Source organism: Lates calcarifer, linkage group LG15 (genome assembly GCF_001640805.2).
Source record: "Lates calcarifer isolate ASB-BC8 linkage group LG15, TLL_Latcal_v3, whole genome shotgun sequence".
NCBI lineage: Eukaryota > Metazoa > Chordata > Actinopteri > Centropomidae > Lates > Lates calcarifer.
The window spans coordinates 23,818,009-23,840,423 of record NC_066847.1 but is presented as its reverse complement, the minus strand read 5'-3'; the positions used below and the strand labels follow the sequence as shown (position 1 = coordinate 23,840,423).

General features: G+C 41.6%; 1 protein-coding gene across 2 annotated transcripts; it reads right to left on the bottom strand.

The window, feature by feature from the left end:
• Positions 1–1,771: 1,771 nt before the first annotated feature.
• On the bottom strand, positions 1,772–20,992 carry limd1a (LIM domains containing 1a). 2 transcript variants are annotated; one of them, XM_051076030.1, is made up of 8 exons: positions 18,938–20,992; positions 13,649–13,750; positions 9,305–9,372; positions 8,061–8,123; positions 7,126–7,256; positions 6,027–6,078; positions 4,067–4,135; positions 1,772–3,422 (listed from the first exon to the last, which is right to left on the bottom strand). In XM_051076030.1, the coding sequence occupies exons 1-8, from the start codon at positions 20,184–20,186 to the stop codon at positions 3,351–3,353; spliced, it is 1,806 nt and encodes a 601-aa protein (XP_050931987.1). In that variant the 5' UTR covers positions 20,187–20,992; the 3' UTR covers positions 1,772–3,350. The 2 variants fall into 2 exon arrangements, with proteins under 2 accessions (XP_050931987.1, XP_018541750.1); XM_018686234.2 differs by having other exon boundaries at positions 1,772–3,369; positions 18,938–20,987.
• Positions 20,993–22,415: the final 1,423 nt, after the last annotated feature.

The window sequence follows — 22,415 nt, the reverse complement described above, 5'->3', positions numbered from 1 at the left end:
TGTCTCCTTCAATCATTTATAAATCCCCTAACTTGATCATTGCAAAAGCCTGTCTGATAGCTTCCTGGATCATCTGACAAAGTTAATGAAAATCCACTCACAGCTTATTGAAATATCCTGATACCTTGTGGCCATTATGTAGGTATACATAAACAAGAACACAGAAATGCCTCTGACATGCAGGCACTTTCATCTGTTGTTCAGTTAATGAGATGAGAAGTAACAAGTTGTTGTTGAGTTGAAACAGGGCCAAAGCATGAAGATGTGTGTTTTATCTCAGTGTTACTACAGAAACTAATCTGGGCAGAAAGATGTTAAAGATATAGAGACATACATAAAGTAAACATTATCTTCACAGAATGTGTAAAGATTTGAAACACAGATGACACATAAATAGGCAAAGTATCCCTGATGAAACTGAAAAAAGAAAGGAATCACAAAAAAGTATGTTGATAAAAAAGCAGAGCTAATGCAGGATTATAGTCCATGAGAGAAATCTAAATTTAACATGCCACTACAATCTGTACAAGAAGCAAACTCTACATCTGAAGTGACTGCACATCAGCCTATTATTCACAACATGTGAAACAACTTTCTGTAGCATAAAACCAACGCTTCACCCAGGACTGATGAAGTCATCTGGTTTTTCATTTGCTAGTGTGTGTGTTCTGCAAAGTAATGGTCTTTTGTGAATGTTTTCATAATTAATAGCTTATAACCTGCATGTTTATTTACATGACAACACCTGTATGTGTGTAAGTTAGTCAGAAGTAAAGGAGTGCCAAACACAAAAGCCACACTGGAGAAATTAAAAAGAAAAACACACTTCTTAAAATCTGTCAGAGATTATAATGAGGCCTTGACTGAGCCAAAGCATCAGTTCACTCACACACACTTTCTGATTCAATAAATATTGAAAAGGACACTTCACTGATCACTCTGTCTTTAGGTTTATGTCCATGCTGATACATAGGCAGCTAAATCCCCCAGTACACTCCCTACGTTAACCCTAGTCAGTGAAGTCACAGCAGGTCTCCATTAAGTGAAAATAAAAAACACCTGGGACATCATAAGTGATTGTGGAGGGAATTCCAGTGCGTTTACTGCATTTATTTATCATGATCAACACACATTTTACATGGTACATTTTGGAAAGACAGGCTGCACTCAACAGACAACAAACTTACCACTTCTCCGCTTTTTGTAATGGGTTAGTTTCTGTTTGTATGTTTTCTCAAATCATACTCTCATTATTCATGGATTTAATCTGTCAATCAATCTGTCACAGTGGCCAGTGAGAAAGCTCACATATAATTACTGACAAAGAGAAAGAAAGATCCACTGATCTGTTTGCAACCAGACATTTAAACTGACTCTTTTTCAGACATGTCTCCGCATTAGTTAGTTTAGCTTCTACAACTTAGATTTTTCTCGGTTACAAATGGGCATTATTACATAAATGTACAAACACATTGGCCAGTTTGAATTTATTCAGATTGTTTGTTACAGTGCATGGTGGATACTGACATCTGCTGGTTAATGGAGGCATTGCAGGAAATGAGGTCAATTTATTTTTTACTTTAAAAAAATGCTTTGAGAACATCAGTGGCACTCGTAATTCCTTAATGTTAATAAATATCAAATAGATTTATTTGTAAAAAAAAATAATAATAATAACAGTCTTGACTGAAAACATGATGGTTTGCTAATGAAGTGATCATTTGCTCCCATAAAAAACAAAAAACAAAGCCAAATCAAAAACCAAAGTTGGTCTATTGCAATGCATTTATTAAATATTTTCTTACAACAATCATACAGCACATATGTATATGATTGCTCTTCATCTTAATTCTCAGTTGACTATGAAATAAGGACCTCAAATGACAAACAAAGTTAGTATTAAGTTAGTAAACTGAAGACAGGAATAACATTTGGATGGCAAAGGTAGGCAATCAAAACTGAACTCCCCACTGCAAATCAAATTAGTATTGAAGGGGTTTCGCACAAAAGCCAAAATGAAACAAAGGTAAATGAATGTAGGCCTACAATATATATCTTTTTTAAATATACAATGTATGCAAATGTAACAAAATACATCAACCTACAGGTCTAATACCAACATCTTCATAGGTGCATAGAAAACTCACACAACTATCTCTAAGTGCTCAGAACAGGCTGCATGTGGCAAATCACGGCTGTTTATTCTCTAACAGTAGAACCTGGCTGTCAGCATTTTTGCTCAGACTGCAAAAAGAAAAACTTATAAAATGTTTTGAGTTTGAGTTTAGAGAGGCAACAAACAGCAACAAACAACCTGGAAGAAATGGTTGCATTCATAAGTTATTACTAGATATAATTTATTGCATACCGGTATTTGCATGTAAATGTTGGCTCTATATGCAGGTCAACATGCTGAGGCCTTTCACAGAATGCCTGTGCTGTTTAATCCCCCTACATGGCCACTGCTAACCACTATGAGAGGAAAATAAACATTTTGTAACTGATTAAAATAGTATTCAATAACAAAAATCATTTTGTATAAATACACACCAGCTGTTATTATTGCATGTAGAAGTTGCTGTGCTCCCTCCAGAGGAACAGTACACATCCAAAACAAAAGCAGGAAGCAGATTGTCATATGACTAAACCATTATTTTCAAACATGTGAGTGAACAGCAGATTGTCTTTTCTATCTGACTGAAACATTAGGTACCTGTGATTGATTTGTGAGGAGCTGACCTGCACAATATTGTTGTAAATGTTCATTATTAGTTGAAGCTTTGGACTTATAGGATTTATAGACTGATTTGAACGGTACTTTCACAGCACAAGTGTGAATGTGAAGTTGAAGGCACACAGTATCTAAAACGAATTGACTATAAGATATTTACACAGCCAATGCAACTGATATTTACATAAAAAAATAATCATATGGCATCACTTCAGCAAAGTCAGTATGCAGCAGAGACAGCGCAACGCTTCACTGCATTCAAAGTAGGGTTTTGGTGTATTACGATACTTCATCAATGGGTCATAACCTTTTTGGGTTCTGCACAATGGAGACTTCATTAACATTCCTGTCAAAATACACATCAGACCGTGGTGTGATCTGAGGCGTTAAAGCAATCAGTCCTCTACAACAAGAATTGTACACATCAGCTCCTGCAGTTCAAAGTCACTCTTTGGCAGTTCCTTCTTAAATCCACCAGGTGTCTCCCTCCACCTGCAGCAGAGTTAGTAGGAAGGGGCAGTGATGGAAGAGGAGCTGCTGGGCTCAATGTGCTTCAGGTGGCAGGAGTGGCAGAGAAGGTGGCCGTTCAGAGGGTAGCAGCGGTGACCCTCCTCGTCATTCAGCTCCATCTTGCAGTCCTAAAAGACACAGAGGATGAGGTGGATGAGAGGGATGCATCCACTGAATGAGCCTGAACAGACAGAGCAGAGGATAATTGGTTTGATTCCTGCTCTGCGTTGACCACATTTCCAACAACTGAAAGACTGGACAGCAATTATTGTCTCGGAAGTGTGCAAATACAGGCACTTACAAGAGATTTATCTCCACATTTACAAAAAGATCTGAACGTCTCATCATTAGTACATTCCTGGTTCATGGTTCATCAGAGATTCCTTTATCTGCCTTATGGCTCACAGTTTCAAGAAAGAAATCTGTCTACAAAGGCAAAACATGTTCATGTTCCTCTTTTAAAGAAAAACTGACTGGGAGGACACAGTCACTCAACAGTTAAACACTACTTTAAGAGGGAGCTGCTCTTTACACCCCACTGATTTTTATGTACGTGAAATGAAAGAACAGCAGCTGTCAATCAGCCTTTGGCAAAAAAAAGAGAGAGAGAGGCACTTGAGTAAACTGATGAGATAGTGATGATGAGGTGTTGCATACCTGCTCTCCTCAGCAGTACATAATTATTGCCAAGACTGTAATTAAGCTTGGGGGTCTACTCATTATGATTTCTCTTAATGAGCCATTCAGAGGCTCCCTGGCTTGCTGTTACTAAACAGGCATGTTTTCAGTTTTGTAGCAGCGAATCGAGACTTGTTTTCTACCCACCTCACAGTGATAGCATTCCACATGATAGTCTTTGTCCATAGATACAACTCGAATGGTTTCATCAGAGCCCTGGAAAGAAATTCAGACAGACAAATGTAACTGAAGCCAATCTCGCCAGGAGACACTCCACTGTCTTATTCTATTCAACTTGTCAGTCTGACAAAAGCTTCAAAAGAAGATCGATAAAAAGCGTGAGCACACTGATGTAAGCCAAGAGCTGAATTTTCTGTACTTTTAACTTCTCTGCATTACAATCATCCCTTTGAGCACAAACCCACTCTGAAGCTGCATTATCAATAAAGTTTCATTATATTTTTTGGGAAAAAAGAGCTCAGGACCTTTGTGACAAAATTGAACTTGCAAATCCTACTGGTACACGTGGATATAGACACAAAATCTAGCCGCTGGGAGCAAAAGATTGTGATCATTTACAAATATGTACAAAGGTCTTGTATCTTAATCTGAACATTTTGTAAGTGTGCTCTTTGTCCTCCTGATTTGTCCACAGAGACAGCAGTTGGGGGTTTTTTGTAATCTTTTTTTGGTTACAATATCACAATGTCAGCCTGAGAGGGAACTCCCCTGAACTCCCCTCTATACAACAGCATGAATGCACAAGACAGACTAAGCCCCCTACCCCCTATACACACACACACAGACACACACAGTACCTCTCCTCTAAATACCGGCTTCACTGCTTACTAAAGGGGAAGGGCAAGGGACATTCCAGCAAAGTCAACTCTAATTTTGGACATTTCTTTGCTTTTGCCAGCGTGTCCTGTGTGTGTGTGTGTGTGTGTGTGTGTGTGTGTGTGTGTGTGTGTGTGTGTGTGTGTGTGTGTGTGAATCACACTTCTCCCTACTATCCTCCTCCTCTTCCTTTAAACCACATCAAATCACAGCACAGAGATATTAGGCCTCACATCGTGTTGACCTGTGGTCTAGTGGGAAATATGGCTGTGCTGAACTAACTGCTATTTCCACAGCTAAATTCTACGTTTGGGTTATAAGTGAGTAAACATGAGGAGATAAGGATTTCTAATCTGCCGAGTTCCTGCTAGCTGAAGGACCACAGGTAAAGGTGAACACTGTCTGGATGATTCACACCGTGCACCGTGCTGAAATTCATGTTACACTCCCTCTACACTGAAACTTGCCTTTGGCACTTTGACAGGGTTTGATGCTTAAACACTACAACTGATACTGCGTATGCCTCCACTGCCAGTCTTTGCTCAGACCTGGCTGTAACTCAAGTTCACCACAGGGTTAATTATTCTCTAGAGCCAAGTTAAAAAAAAAATCCATGAATTTATCATATTGTTGTGTACATCTACAGTAGGTTAACATTTCAGTCACAAATACATTTGCCAGGAAATTAAGAAAATTGGCATCTACCACTGAGTATATTTTAAGCTTTAAGTTTTAAAAACATTCAGCACACACATCTCACATTACACATATAACACATTCTGCTGCTATAACATGACAAAGAACACAGCACCACCAGGAGCATACACACAACATACACAATACACCAATGGATATGCAATATGTGGATAGTACTAGTAATGTAATACTACTATCAGAGCATTACCTTAACATCAGTGTAATGGACTGCACTTATATAGTACTTTTCTAGTCATATCAGTCATTCAAAGCGCTGCACACTACAGGTCAGATTCACCCATTCACACACACATTCATACAGCACTACCTATACGAAGTGCTCACATACACACACATTCAGACTACGTATGATACATCGGGGCAATCTGGGGTTCGGTATCTTGCAAGGATTTGACTGGAGGAGCCAGGATCAAACCACTGACCCTCTGATTGGTGGGCAACCGCTCTACCTCCTGAGCCAAGTAATCTAAATTATATGATAAAAACTTTATCCCAACACAAAACCATAATCATGGTCAAGATATATATTTATCACAAGCTGATGTTATCTTACCTCTGATGGCAGAATAGGCTGATTACAGGCTGCACATTTAGGGGCCAGGACCCTGAGAGAGAGAGATGGAGACAAAGACGACAAATTGGTTAACTACACCAAATATGTTTCATTCAGTTAATTAATGAACTGAAGAGAAATTCAATCTATCCACAGATTACAGTTCATATCTGATGTCCCTCTGTCAACCTTTAAACCCATTTAGCCCCCTCTTTCTCTCTTGACTCTGACCAGATTTGAGATCTAGATTCAATTCAGGATATGCCAGGCTTGCAGATGTGCTGGCTTTCCATCACACACGTGATTCTCCAAATCTCCAAAAAGCAGTAGAAAAACAAAAAGCAAAATGAATTCATTATTTCCACACACATGGCTGGCACCTGGATGTCTGAGAGAATAACAAAGGGCCTCTTAGTGTGGATGGGCATGACTGTGGCTAAAAGTCAAACACATACTGTATACACAATAAAGTTTGTCTGATTTAATCAGCATAGAGAACATGTGGGAGCTGCCAGACAGTGATCGGCCGTGTGCTTGGCTGGGAAGTACATGCTGTCCCAGCAGAGAGAAAAACGGCTGTTAACTATAGAGCTGCCGTAGAAGCTGAGGCACTCCAGGTACTGCTGTTGATAATTCACATTTACATACAGTTTCTAAGAGTGGCTAACAGGCACAACATCAATTTTCCTCACACACACACAAAACTCAGATTCTTCATTCAGACGTTAGAAGCCCTGTATTTGCCCTTCCAGAGAATGTCACTGTTGAGTTTAGAGGAGAGGAGCCATGGCCGCACACCACTCCTCACACCTCTAACTGGACAGTGATCTTTTCTCCCTCCCCCTAACTCTCCTTTCATCCCTGAGTACACTTCTCATGTGTCTGCTACACGTGTCAGAAAGAAACTCTTGCAGATGCTTCTCAACCTGACCCTGCAGCAGCAGCAAGGGAAAGTTAAGGGGCTGCGCTGTGATTCAACTTGGAATATGAAACCAAGGAATTTTTTTCTTCCAGGGTCACGCTAAACTAATTTAACACAGATAAATTCAGGTCATGTGCTCGTGTTACTCTGAGCTACTGGGTAACAAGTGACGCTCACCTGTGGTAGTCTTTGACACAGTAGATCTTATTTTCAGTGTCCACAGTGAAGGGCACTCCATCAAGACTCTCATTACAAACGACGCAACGGAAACAGCCAGGGTGGTAGGACTTCCCGAGGGCCTGCAGGATCTATAAAGAAAGAAATAAGTGAAGAACATCAGGAAATCTGTGCTTGGTTTCATTCTGCTTCACATTTCCTCACTCTCTGTATCCAAGAGAGTAAAAATAGTTTTTGCCTTTAGATTAGATTAATTTTTAATGATCCATGTGGGTATACTGAGTCATCACAGCAACAAAGAAAAGGACAAGGCTAAGAATAAGCTTACCAAGAGCAACAAGTAATCACACCTACCAAATAAAACTGAAAGAAAACCACAAGAGTTAAGTAATAATACTATGTCTTCTCTGATAGATTTAAGATAGAAGCAAACAATATGTCCTATGTAACATACAAGAAGATGTACATAAGATAGAAAAAAACACTCTCAGTGAGCATGCCCAGCAGATTTCTATTGTAAGAGAGCATTTTGAATGTGCAGATGTGAAGATAAGGCAGCACAGTAAAAACTCCTTCAGCTCTGTGTGTGGAGTCATGTCAAGAAAAATCCCTCAAATGCTGCAGCACTTCCTGACTTGATCACATGCTTTGTCTGTTTTTGTTTTTACCCATGAGACTGTGTGTGTGTGTGTGTGTGTGTGTGTGTGTGTGTGCGCGCGCGCATGCGTGCGTACTGTACATGTATGAGAAAGTGCGGGACACACACTCACAGATCCGATGCTTCCCTCCAGAGTTTTTATCCAGATGTGCCCACAGAAAGCTCATTTAGGGTGAAGTAACGCTAAGCTTCTGCTGAGATCACCTGGCTCAGACCCACGCACACAAACTCCCACATAAAAGCACACATAGACTGGAGAGAAGTAACAGACACTCACCATGTCCATAATCAGATGTCCACATGCGTTGCACTTGTCCGCAGACTGCTGGAAACCAGAGTACTTTAACAGACAGAGGAAAGACGACAGTGATGTCATTGGAATTTGGTTCTTCAATGGATGACTGAAATCCCTGACTCTCTGTTTCAGACTGAGCACTAAACAGCTCCACTGTGTCCCAGGCATAATCCCAAGTAGCCTATGTGGTTTAGCATGTGTAGTTGTACTTAAATTTATCATGAAAACAACTCTTCCTCTTTGAGAACAGAATTGCTACAGTCTTCAATTAAAAAATCATAACAAACACAGACTGTGTGTGGAATTTGTTACAAAAGAATGAGGCCTTTCAGAGTGAATATGGCGTGGTTCCTGAGATTGGCATTTCACTCATCCAGTGTTTGAATCAGTCAGCTCAGCTTTATTATTCCTTATTATGTATGAGCAGTGTCAGTGAGGAATGGCCACACCAACAGGCTAGGCAGAAGAGCAGCCGTAATTAACAGCACACAGAGGGAGCAGAGCCAGAGCAAATTTAATTCAGTATAAATTTTGATTTTAATTGAGCAGCTAAAAGCTTTTGGTGGAAGGGCAATTAGATACGGTTTTACACAGCGAGGGCTCCTGGGGTAAACACGCACAGAGCTACTGACAGTGTAAATAAAAGGATGAGTTGGGAAAGTACTTACAGCAAAATAAAAAAGGGCGGATTTTCTATAAAGACACAGTCACCACACTGGGTGCAAAACGTGCACTTGAACTTACAAAAAACTTTACCACAGGGTTTCAACTGTGTTAAATGTACATCCTGTGATTATGCATACTGTACGTTTTCCTTTTGTGCAAAGGACATATGGTCATACTGCACTGGTGTGAATGGCCTGACTGCCCTCCACCCTATAAACCATAGCAAAGCAGCTTCTCCAGTTACTGACCTCCTTCCAGTCCCACCCAAGGGAGGAAATTGATATGAATCAGCTACATTACATGTTGTAAACTGGGCCACAAGGTGAACGTGTCTACCCTAAATTGTCTATTTAAGTTGAAGGCTGACATATTATTGGTTGCATTTAAGTGAATTGAACCTAACAATGGTGATTTAAAGTGATGTTTCCTTGTTAGTCGTAATTATAGATAGATTTTTACAACTTTAAACAGAGAAGTGCATTGGGTGAAATCACAACAAAGACTAGAAGAACACATACTCAGCAGAGGTATACTAAATATAGTGTGTATTGACTGCTCACCAGAAAGTCCTCTTCACAAAAAACCTTCCCTCCGACATAGTAGAAAGCCTTCCCTCTAAGCCTTCGACCTGGAGAAATAAACAGACAGAAAAGCCCATTTGTGTGATTTCACTTGAGCAATACAAAGCATGATCTGTACCTTGACCTCTAAAAAACAGTCTGAAAGAAAAAAATGTTTTGTCATTATTGCGATACAATGAGTAGATTAAAGCGGACTATAGAAGTCAATGATATGATGTTGAAATGTCTTCGTAGAAAATCTTGCGAGGCCATGAGCCCAGGCTCAGAAAATAGTTACAGCACTAATGCATAAAGACCGTGGTGATTAATTACAGCCATTCGAAGGTAATGGACCCTCTTGCAATATTCATTATATCCTGCTAAATCCCAGGCAGATAAATCAAATAAACGGATCTGTGGTGTGCTAGTGTCTTAATATAATATTGCTGGGACACAGAGCAGGCTGCAGCAGGAAAGGGAACACATCTGGATCAAACACATGTGCAGAAAATGCTGATAAAATCCAATTGCTAGACAGGTGCAATAGATTAAACACTCTGCTCTATTGGATTTCATGGCAACCACAGGCCAAGACCTACAACGACCCACTGTATTCTTCTTCTTTGTTCCTTTCTGGTGTCTTTCCACATGCTGGGTGCGCTTCCTGTCTGTCTGTGCGCTTTAATCGTTCTATGGTCTGGATCTGGCTTCTTATGGCAGCACACACTCACATACACACACACACACACACACACACACAGAAAAAGCTCCCTGCTCACTTCACATAGCTATTCTTGCCCAGGTCCCACAGGAAGAGGGAACATTCCTCACATTTTCTGAGCAGGGAGGTGAGGGAGGGGACAGGCAGGGAGGAGGAGGGGTTAACCTTGGTAAACAGGAGCCCTCTTTATCTCCCATCTCATGCTCTGTTTACCTGATTACTTGTATCCAGATAGATTCACACACTGATTTAGCCACTAGGAAACACAACTCATGTTACTTTATTCAGGGATGTCTCAGTATTAAGCCATCATGGGCAATGTTGCAAGTTACTGAGCAGGACTGCTTAATGGAAACACTGGACTTTTTTGTAGGGATCTTTACCTCCATGTGACGAAGTACTGAGATTTGTCAAGAACCATTAATTAAACCAGTTGACCTGTCTTTAAATCACTAAAGGTGATAATTTGCTTGTCAGTAGGGGTGAAAGAAAACAATAAACTGTTTTTCTTTAACAATGAGCTTGAATTATATGTTGAATATGGAGATAACAACAAAGAAAAAATTGAAAAAAATAAACCCCATGATTTATCCTTTTAAATAAATGGCACATGAAATTCTCTGGACCAGTTATTCACAATTAAATTATTGTACTTTAATAGAATAATAATGTTCACAGCAGCCAAGGTCTAGCCAAGGCTCGTACAGTAAACACCTTATCAGGAGACAAGTTATTTTGATCGGGCCGAGGTGTCAAACTGGCTTTGGGCAATTACTGACAGACAATCTTGGAACTGTGTCCCTTAAGGAAAAAGGGAAGGATGAAGGGGATGAAAGTGAGATACGGGCCATTCCTCTTGTTCGCATTCCTGCCTTTTTTTTCCAAGTGAGTCATAGAGGGAAGGCTTTGCAGAAAGATAAGAGCTTAATTAAAGTCAGGAGTCAGGGCTGACGGTTTGAAAAGCACCAGAAAGAAGTGTGACTGTTGCACTTTCATAAAAATGTAAAATACCTGAGGGACAGAACAAAACACACAGCCATTTTCTAATTAAAACATTCTATGAATTCTCTTATGTAATTCCATTCAGAAAATAAGCAGTTCACAATGACCCTACCATGACTTCCTCGTTGAGCCTTAACTCTGCTCTTTCCTGTGAGTAGATTACTCAAGTAAGACATTTCAGCAAAAGAGCCACATCTCTTTTACACCAATTTCACATTTGTAGACTATTCAGTCTCATCTTACGTCATTTGCTGTCCTGCTAAATATATCTATGTATGTTAAATTGACAAAGTAAAAAACCTCTGTGCACTGACAGGAATTGTCTCTGGCAGTTTGAAAGCATTTCTTTGACTATGAACAGCACCTGGGACATTTGGTCAAGGCCCTGACATTCTACCCACCAGATGTTAACATACCAACGATTCAGGACCAATCAAATCCTTGTTTGTGTTCTCCAAAGACTGTGGACTGGCTGGGATAAAGGGCTGATATTATGAAAGTAGAAACTGAGATGGGGAATGGATACCACTGTTATTGCATTACTGTTGTGTGAAAAAATGACCAAAAAGAAAAAAAAAAAAACAACCCACATGCTTAATGTAGCTGCAAGGAAGGCACATACATCTGTGAAGTCATTTCTACTTGCATTTCATTTTAAATATAAATATAATGGAAGCAAATATAAGAGAATCTCATATAATCTCTTTTCAGAGATCTGTTGGCTACTGTGTAACCAAATTCCAACAAACAGGACTTAATCTCCAACTGAAATTGGTACAGCACCGTTAACTGTTTGTAAACAGTCAATGATTAGCCTGAAGGGAAGCCCCCCTGCAGCGAAGTGCTGAATCCCAGACAGCCTGAGCTCCTTTAGCCACCAGGAATGTTCTCCTGCCTCTCAGTCACACTGGGGGGAACTGGTGGAGTAAGGGCATAGAAGGAAGTTCACGGTCATAAAGACTTGTTATGCAACTCATCCAAGTGTTCTGGAGGAGGATGAAAAGAAATGCTTGATATTAAAGCACCATAAATCTGACTGCATCCGCTTGTTTACTGTGTGGGCACAAGCATGAATACATATGCATGTATATGTATCGGTGTGCCCCCGCATTCTGGCTGCATGTGGTGGTGGGTGGTGTGCACCCACTGAATGGTCTCCCTGTCCCCCATACTCATACTGTACTCCCGTCTTATTGCACCCAGCTGACATAACAGCATCCAGTGTCCTCCTGGAGCCTGACCTACTGAGGGGCCCCTATGCCAGCATTCCTCCCCAGCTAAGATGCTTTTCCCTGGGGCCGCTCACAGCAAACACAACCCTTATGCCCTCACATGGAGCAAGGTATGAGAGGTATGTGGTGTGTAGCCCCCCCCCCCATTAGTTTCACCCTGAGCCACAACGTGTCTCCTCTTTTTCATCCCCACACACACACACACACACACACAAAGAGGAGGAAGAGTAAAACAAAAAACAGAGATGTTGATCATACATTTGGGGGGTGCAACCAGCAAGGTCAAAGGTGCTGCAGAACAATGGGCCTGAGCAGAGGTTACCACAGTGCCGCAAATACTCCACATACCCACCATAATTGGGACAGAGAATTTAATTGGTTAGAGTAGAGGGTCGGGTCATACCTCAGCTATAAAAATGTACCGCTTTTCCATCCAGGAAGCTACAGGTCAGTCATACATGAGACAGTGCAGCCAGGGTGATGAACCATAACTGATGTCCTGCTGTAACTAACTGGTCAGGCAAACCTGGTCATTTTTTCAGCAGTAATGCAAGCAATAATAGTGGTATCCATTCCCCATCTCAGTTTCTGCTTTCATAATATCAACCTGAACCTAAAAACCTGGCCAGTGCAGCGCTGAATGAGTAGCCTACTGAAAAAATGCTAAACTGACACACCATACTCAGGTCACAGCAACAATATCTACCACACAGCTCACCTTGGAGCAGTGAAAACTTAATGTATTTTTATGTTAACACATCTCACAAGACACACAGCGGTTAGCTATTCCACCGCATGTGTGGCTTTACTCATTCTCTCAGAAAAATGTACATAGTTTCTGCCTCAGGGATTTAAACACAAACTGCAAACAGATATTGTTTTTGAGGATGTTGTGAAAGGTTCTGACAACCAGTGCAAGTTGCTGCAACACATGCTTTCGTCATTAACAGCTCCATGCAGTACATGCTGAAAAGTCCCACCTCATTTATGCAAGTCTTTTTCAGCTTCAAGCTCTGAACATGATTTTGATACACTTCTTAAATACAGTAAAGAGCATGAATTAATACTACAAATTATTTAATTGACAGATGAATTTGGTCTGCAAAAAGTCTTACTCTGTGTGTCCATGTGTGGGCTAGAGGAGTGACTGGCACACCCAGAAACCAAACACCAGCAGTACAGGACGGTAATCCCTAAATAATTGCGTGTTTTTGCTTGGGGCAATGAAAGACTAAAGAAGAGGGTACCACTTTGATTTAAGAGGACAGGGTCTTAGTCAAGAGGTGACATGAGCTTTACATGTGAATCACCCAAGGCAAAAAGTGAAAAGTGTTTGAAAGTGTTTTGAAAGGACTTGAAGTGTGTATTTGCGTATATGTGTGTACTTACTGCAGGCACTGCAGGTGAAGCAGCTGTCATGGTAGAGGCTACCCATGGCCTGGCAGGCCTGGTTGGCGCCATACACTGCCTTGTTACACTTAACACAAACTCCTGGAACACAAGACAGAAAGTAGTCATTTATTCAGTATCCTATCATCAATACATGTACTAATGTAGTCAGACACTATATCAACACATACTGACTCACAGAATAATTCTAAGACACAAATAAAGTCTGCTACAAAGTTTAATCATACAGTCTAGGTTTCACAATTAGATTATTGTAGGAGGATAAAGGAGCACTGTGGAGACTCTGATCCAGATTAAACGAGACAAAAACAATAGAGACGGAGGAAAAAAATATCACAAAAGTCAGGAAACTGGTTAGCGGGCTGTATCATTGAAAGGGGAAATATATCCCTATTTGTTTATTTGACTTGGCTCAGAGACTGAAAAGTCTCTGTGATAAAAATCAAAGTGTTTCTACCCTAACAGCACACAGAATCAGTGTGGCTTCATATTACGCGTAAGACATCGGGAGTGTACTTAATATTAATCCATTCACTCATCCAAGCCAAATAGATTTATAACAGATGTGCAGAGGAAATGAATATTAAAAATAAAAGCCCAAAACACTTGAAAGTAGTAGTTTTCTTTCTCTCATGTGTTGGATAAAGAACACCAGTTCATATCTTTAAACAAATTACACAATCCCTCCTTTGACTCTGGACAGCTCAGGATCATTATTACGTTTACGTTTTTAAAGCTAGAGCTACTTAGGTGCAAAACTACTTCCCTGACACCTCACATGAAAATACTATCTTATTACTTTCATCACTGCACTTCCCTGTCAATCTCCATCTCTCCCTCTAAGCATTCACTGTGTGACACGGCATGACATGAGAACTGACATATGGACTGTGACAAGTGACAAACCACATCACTGCTGACCCTTATGGGCAGTCAGCTAGCTGCTAAATCAATCAGATACGGTATGATATGACCATCCAGACATGAAGTAATAGTCACAGCAACAGGGCAACAGCGTTAATGGAGGATGAAAGCAAGACCACGAGTTAGTTATTTGTGTGTGTGTGTGTACGTGTGTGTGTGTGTGTGTGTTTATAGAAAAAGTCCCCGGAGACAGAGAAGTAGAGCTCAGCAGAAGAGCCTGGCCCAGCCCAGCCCAACCCAGCCCAGCCCTGGTCCTCCTCGAAGGCTGACAAAGAAACTTCTGTTTCCACTTTATCCAATGCACATCACGCGGCTGCCTCCTCCAAAGACACACACTGTTACATTTTTATAACCTTCTTTAAATGTTTCTCCTCAAAGACAGTCAGTAATACTATATACAACTGGGCTATATATAATTCAACTAAAGCCTCTCCTAATACCACAACAAAGGACACATCATCAGGGGCTCCGACGGCTGGAAAGAAGATTTAGAGATAATAGAGGGATATTATTAGAAAGCAAAAGAATGTTGCTCTTATGTAAGCCATTTTGTTTACATGAAAACACAGTAAAGTTCTCATCCCCTCAAACTATTTAAATGAATGAGTGACGGTCCTATAAATCTCATTCTTTTTCTTCTGCAAATGTTTACAACAAATAGTTTGTGCCTGAAAACAACAACTTAGGAGGAATATGGTTCTCAGGAAAACTGTCTACATACAGTTAGTGGACAGTACTTTTTCAGGATCTACTACTGCGCCAAAGACATTTTTCCTTTAACTTTTTACAACCTTGATTTGTACGTCCCACAAGAAAATGCAGTCCACTCTCACTTATTTTTTCCTGTTCGGAAACAGCAATTCCTTGTTTTTGTAGTAACCTACTCGCCCGTTGGGCCACTACAAATTTGCTTTTGGCCAGAGTCCCATATTCCAAAACAGTGTGATTATTCCAGGGCCTGACTACTGGCTGCAAGTGGGGGGAGGGGAAGCAAAACATGAAGCCAAAACTTCACCCCCTCCCTCACCTTTCCCAGCTGTCAAAACTCCTAGTAGATGGCTGCTTTCTGGCCAAAATGCCACTGGTTGAAAACTAAACCCTTGTCAAACATCATTGGAGCTACTGACTGTTTTCAGCCCTCCAATTAGCCCCAAGATTTCAGATTCATCTGTTACACATCCACCAACTGATAAAACATTCACTTAAGAAGTAGCAAAAGTATGTACATCACCATGTCATTCACTAAAATGTGAAACATTTAATAGATGGATGCACCACCACCTCCCTACCAGACAAGCTCAGGTGTTTATCCATTGCTTTTAGCTGACTATTTCATCTGTATCTTTTCCACTTAGCTAATTATTTCAGCTGTTTACTTTTAGCTAATTGCTTTAAGAGTTCATTTGTTAGTTTGAGCGAATTATTTCACCTGCTTATCCATTAATGTTAGTGTAATGTAACTGCTTCCACTGTTTCCATTACTTTTGGCTGGTTATTTCAAACTATTTTGACTTCTCTACTCTTCTCTAATCTATAGCAAAACATGGCTTTAGGGTGGGAAAACAGACTCGGGTTGGTAGAAGGTCTATATACAGTCTCCCTACAATACCTCACAGGTTATGGCGCTACTGCTAGAGGTGTTGCCACTTCTCCAATCAGTCCTAGGTATTCAGATTTTAAAGTAAAATTTCAAAGGTCTGAGTAATGAAAAGCTTTGTCACACCAAAAATACAACAAAATACATCCACCACGTGATATAATTTTGAAAGTACCAAAACTATATCCTACTTTCATTCAGCGAAATGTACTGTATGCTGTGTCACCTATGTCATCATATGGCATCAACCAAAGCACACAGTAAAACTCTACACCCAGGTGTGATATAACATAGTAAATTCAGTCAAATACCACAGGCCATAGATATATAGACAAACAGCCACAGGCACACGCATTAGAGGAAATCACATTCACACACACACACACACACATTAAAGTTAGCCTCCAAAAGCCCGCCAAAGCAGAAGCCAAGAATCCCTGGGAAGAGTTAAGACGAAGCTTTCCAGTCCACAGCCAGATGGGATAAATTAATCCTCCATCTTAACACAACACTAAACGCTCCTCTGAATGTGTATGTGTGTGTGTATGTGTGTGCTTGTGTGTGTGTGTGTGTGTGTGTGTGTGTGTGTGTGTGTGTGTGTGTGTGTGTGTGTGTGTGTGTGTGAAAGTTAGAGGAAGGGAGGAGGGGAGGGGACAGAACACTTGGATGTCCCACCACTTCTCCCCTCTTGGATGAACTTGTCTATAAATCTCACATCCTCTCAGGCTCTTGTAGCTCAGGACAAAAACACATCCACGACCTTGTCCCTAAATCTCTCAGTTTGTCTACTCATCCATTCAGCTGCACTGCAGGCACCTCTAAACTTGTCTGGGACTCCCCTCCCCTTTTTATCTTAAGACCTCATTTCTAAAATTCCTCACTCTCTCTCTTCAGACATTCCTCAGTGTTCCCCTGGTGCAGCCGTTTGGCATCGGACTCATTTTCCCAGAACCTCCAGCTGCAGTCATGCCAATCAGCATTCAGTGTACGGTTGGGAACTCTGATGGATCAGAGTCCTGTGTACAGACACAGCTCACTGGATCGGTTAATTACCACCAAGGCATTGGTGGAACATTTGAAAGAACATTATGTTTAGTCCTGATGCTGACAAAGAAATGTTAACTTTCAACAACCTAACCTTATTCATACAGAAATGAATAGTCCTTTTAAGTTTGAAGAAGGCATATGTGTCTTTGTCAGATTTTTCTACACAGAATTCCGAAGACACTAAAGTTTTGTGAAGAAAGCTAGCCTACTCAAGTTTTTTCTGGCATGAGAGCGTGACTCAGAGGATGACCCATGTTCTGGTGGGAAACTCCTCACAGGAACTGTGTGTGGGCTACGTGGAAATGTGTATGTGTATGAAAAGAGACATATACGGCTCTGCTTCAAAACCTACACTACTGCTGATTGTACACTGTGCTCTCCCACACATCTGTAATATTCACGTCACTGTGCTATTTAGGAGCCTCGTCGTGACAGTGACGTACACCAGAACATCTTCCCTTACACACCAATATAAGCACACAGGGGGGCTGTGGAAGGCTGTGAATTGCAATCGTGACATTCCAGCAGGAAATTCCTCCTGCGAGGAGGCGAGGGTGGGCTGTGAGTGTGAATGTGTGTGTGTGTGTATGTGTGTGTGTGTAATGGGGGTGCTTTGTGGCCTCAAACCCGATACCGCCTATCTCACGCTCTCCCCCCACCACTATCTTTCGTTCCTGAAGCGGGACGTCCCATTTTCATGAATGGCCTTGGCTCCAAACACCTGTCCAACACGTGAGCACCAGCATTCTCTGCAACAAACACTCTCCTGGCAGCATTCAGTATATCTCACCTATTAACTGTATCCGCTTCTATCAGCTGGTGTCACAGCAAATCATGTGTAATTTCCTGATAGAGCTTCTATAGTGAAGATAGACCAACAGAAATGCTACAGGCAGTAATATGAGTGATATTATTCTGCTGATGATGGGGAAACCATGGATACTTAATGTGCCCCAAACGCCAGAACTAACTGTCACAGCTGATGTTATTTATTATCATTTTTCTTGTGCACATGTGTTCATCACATGCACAAGCATGCATGGTATGCTAACAAAGACCAGTGAGAAATTTGCAAGCACAGCTCTGCAAAAATTACATCATTTGGAAATTTGCAAATGCCACTGTCAGTCATTCATAGTGGAAGGGACTAAAACGATCACAAACTTACTGGTGCACCGACCTGACAAAAGTCATCAAACTCTAGCTAAAGAGTTCAGCCATCAGTGTTGACTCAATAGTAACCTATTAAATTTCTGGGAGGATATAAAAGGGAAACATTCTTCTTTCTGTCCCTGGCCCCACCTTCCACTGCTCAAGGGTTTGTTGCAGCTGCCAAGAGGGTAGACAATGAATCATTTAAAAAAAAGACAGGAAACAAATTGGAAAATTATTCTGTCTGCATTCCACAGAGAAGAGCTCTACAGTCTCTGTCTAATAAATTTCAACTATTTAATCAGCAAAGACCACGAGAATGCCATCAAACAAAGGCATGAGATGACTGAGATACCCTCCTGATTGTCATCTTTAGAAAACAAGATGACAAAGCGTGACAGTGTGTGCATGTGTAAATATGAAATCAGACACAAGTGGATTTATGTTCTGAACTGTGGGTGGGCGGTTCTGTCATTCAATGGGCCTTACAGCAGTGGTCTGACTGACAGAGGCCCCCTTGTTGGTGATGGTGGTCTAAAAAGTCTTACCAAAGTAGTCCGCCTTTGGTTGGGCATCCATCTCTTTTTCAAGCCGTTTAGTGAGAGCTTCTAACTTTATTTCAGCAGCTGAAGGCCCCTGCTCAGGGGACTGCGTGAGGAGAGACTGGCAGGGTAGCTGGACAGGCTTGGGGGAACAAGGTGCTTCAGCTTCAGCACTGGCAGCCTGTCCACAGCTAGGTATTTGGCTGTGACCTTGACCCTGGCTGCTGCTGCTGCTGCTTTTGGAGACACCGCCAGGGCTCAAGGTAGCAGATGTCACCTGGGCCTTGGGTTGGGGTGTTTCAGAAGGTGCAGGTAGGACAGGGGAAGCTGCCACAGGACCATTATGGCTGGTAGAGGGTCTTGAAGTTGGAGAAGGTGGTGCATAATGGGCAGTGGGCTGTATGGAGGGCTGCTGCACGTGGAAATCTGCTCCTCCCGTGAAGGCACTCAGAGGCAGGGCAGGGATGAGGTCTGGTTTTGATGATCCAGAAGGTTCACTAGCCCATCCCCCGGCTGGCCCAGCAGAGGTGGGTGGACTCTGGTTTACAGGAGGAGTGACAACCTGATTCTGCTGGGATGGAAGACTGTTGGTGGCGGGAGCCGCAGGAAGGCGCTGGGGCTGCTGCTGAGACACTCCGCTGCTCCCAGACCCTGGCAAAGATGGGGAAAGCTGGTTCTCCCTGGATGGGGCCCAGGCAGCTGGCTGGCTGACCGGGTGACGAGTATGTGTAGGCGCGCTGTGAGACGAGTTTCCTGGGCTGGGAGGAGCAGGGGTGTTCTGCTGGTATGAACGTGGCTCTAAGCGCTCCTTACTATCGTAACTGTTTCCATAGCCGTATGGCCTGCCGGCTGGAAGTTCAGACTGAATACCTGTGTGGTGTTTCTGACCGTCCAACTGTGCGTACTGACTCCCGGCTGCGGTGCCCGACACTGGGCCAGAGAGTATCGGTGGCTTCGCTGCCGCCTCACCGGGCTGCCTGTAACTATTGATGGGCGGTCTATCTTTGGTGTAATATGTGCTGTTGTGACCCCCATTCATTTTAATGGCCTGGTTGTTTTTTGCCATCTCCTCTTGCTGTTTCTGCATGTGTATTTTAGTCATTTTGGAGGCAAAAACTCTCCGTGTCTCTTCAAAGTCGGGGTTATTTCCTGCATCCCTCCTCATTCGAAATAAACCATCCCTGGATGCTTCATACATGTTCAGGTCCTCAATAAACTTACTCGCCTCTAGTCCTAAATCCTCGTATTTATCCATTTTGAAGCTGTGTGTCTCTGTGTGTTCAATAAAGTTAAGTTTAAAGCAGTTTTATTTAAAGGCTAAAGCCTAGCTAAATCACAATAGTCTGTGGAAGAGTTATTTCCAGAGTGAATTATTAGCTTACAGTCCAGCAGCTCGTAGTCTTGAAGGGAGACCAGGGTCCAAACCCAGAGTGAAACTTTTTTCAATTATTTCCAACTTTTCCGTCCTTATAAATAGTCCGGAGCGAATAAATAAAAGTTCTAAAAACTCCGCGTTCTCCCCGGTTAGAGTGTCCGACCGTCCAGCTCAGCTCTGCCCTGAACAAGCCTCCGTCTGTCTGGTTATAAATGTGAGCAGATCCCAGATCCGATAGCCTGGACGACCCCGCAAACTACTGCCCCCTCCTCCCGCTTTACAGTCCCAGCGGGGAACCTTCATTCAAAACCGTATCCACCGCAGCCCCTGTCAAGAGAAAACTACTTCAAAGTGATTAAAATAGCTGATACGTCGTTAACGTAGCGACGGTTATCTGACAAAAGTAGTCGACCGTTGATGGACCAGACCGTGGGATAACCGTCGGAGCACGGAGCCGTACGTGGCCACCGGTCGACACAGTTGGGACTGAAAACATGGAGCAGTTTGTTTTTAAAGGCACAGCGCTCAAATCAAGCGACAAGTAAAAGTAGAGTCGAGGGGCAGTGCTAGGACTCATTAAGCATACACAGCGACGTTATAAGTAAATTTTGGTTTAAAATAGCGGAATCTGGGGGCAGCTTTTTATCCGGTTCCGCGACAGTTAACACATCCTGTGTCATTTTAAAAAATATATCGAGAGAAAGTTGACTCAGTCGCTTCTCTTTGAGTCAGCAAAACAAACTTTGGACTTTGGTTTTTGCTCCATTAAATTAAAGGGTTGAACTGCGAGCAGAAAGAGTTTTTCCCATGGACAGTGAAGTTAACTGAGTATAGTAGTAGCCCACTAAACAAAAAAATTAAGGTTCCTGTACTTTGATTGTTTGGTATTCTACATTTCAGGAGTTGTTATTTTACTTTCTACTCTATGTCTGTGACCGCTACTTTATAATATTTTACATAGCCTACAGAGCACGTGATCTGCTTAGAAAATATTCAACCACCCAGCAAAATATACAGCACTTAAAATCAACTCCACCTCCATCACCTTTCATTCATCACCAGTTCACTATAAAGTACCTAGTATAAAAAATTACAAGGACCATTTTCTGCATTGAGAACTTTTCATACTCAGTACATTTTGCTAATAGTAAATCAACTTACATATACTTTTACATTGCACGCTTACACACACTTACATACACATCCATTTGATCATTATTAACCAGAATAGCTAGATCAAAATATAACCAAGTGTCACTCAGACACAACTTTTTAAAGTTTTCCTACATCTCATAAAAAATCTATGTGATGGCACAAACCCATATAACTATATTATAATTGCAGTGTATGGGTGTGTTTTTTGTGGTGACGGGGGGACTATTTACAGTGCCTGCACCCCCTCTGTTTTGGTTGAGTGACGTCACACATTCCTGTTCATGGAAAACACACACACATATACATTGTGTCCTGACCCTGATTGGAATATATGAGACTGAGTTGGGGTACAGCTGGATGAACTCATGCTGTGAATGGAAAGAAAAAGACTCCATCTCCCAGCTAACACAAAGGAACACATTTTATTTGTGTCCTGGATGAAGCCTCAGTGTGCATGTATTGCAAAAAAAAAAACAAAAAAAAAACATTGAGCCAGTATGTTTAGGGGCCCTCTAGGATGCTGTTGGCACTATAATTAAAACAGATTGTTTTTTACAGGGCACAGCCATCTGTATGTTTAGGAAACAGTCACCATAGTACAGCCTGCTCTTCAAGCAAGAGGCTTAACATGCTTTACTTCATTCTCATATACCTTCACAAAAGCATCTGAGGGTATAATTGTAGCAAAAGCCACAGGGAACAGGATCATGTGTTGTGCTATACATCTTGCAATATGTCAATGTAAGATTAATTCAAACATGTGCCAACAACAGCAGGGGCTTGGAAAACCTGAGATCATTTGGTTTCACCAATTACATTAACTGGCCTATTTGTGACTTTAGTACATTATTAAAGGACAAAAATAGACCAATACCAATTGCAACTTATTCCCCTTGTCTTCAAACCCTCTATGTGTCCATTTTTACTTATCATAGGGGGTGGGTGAAATAGACA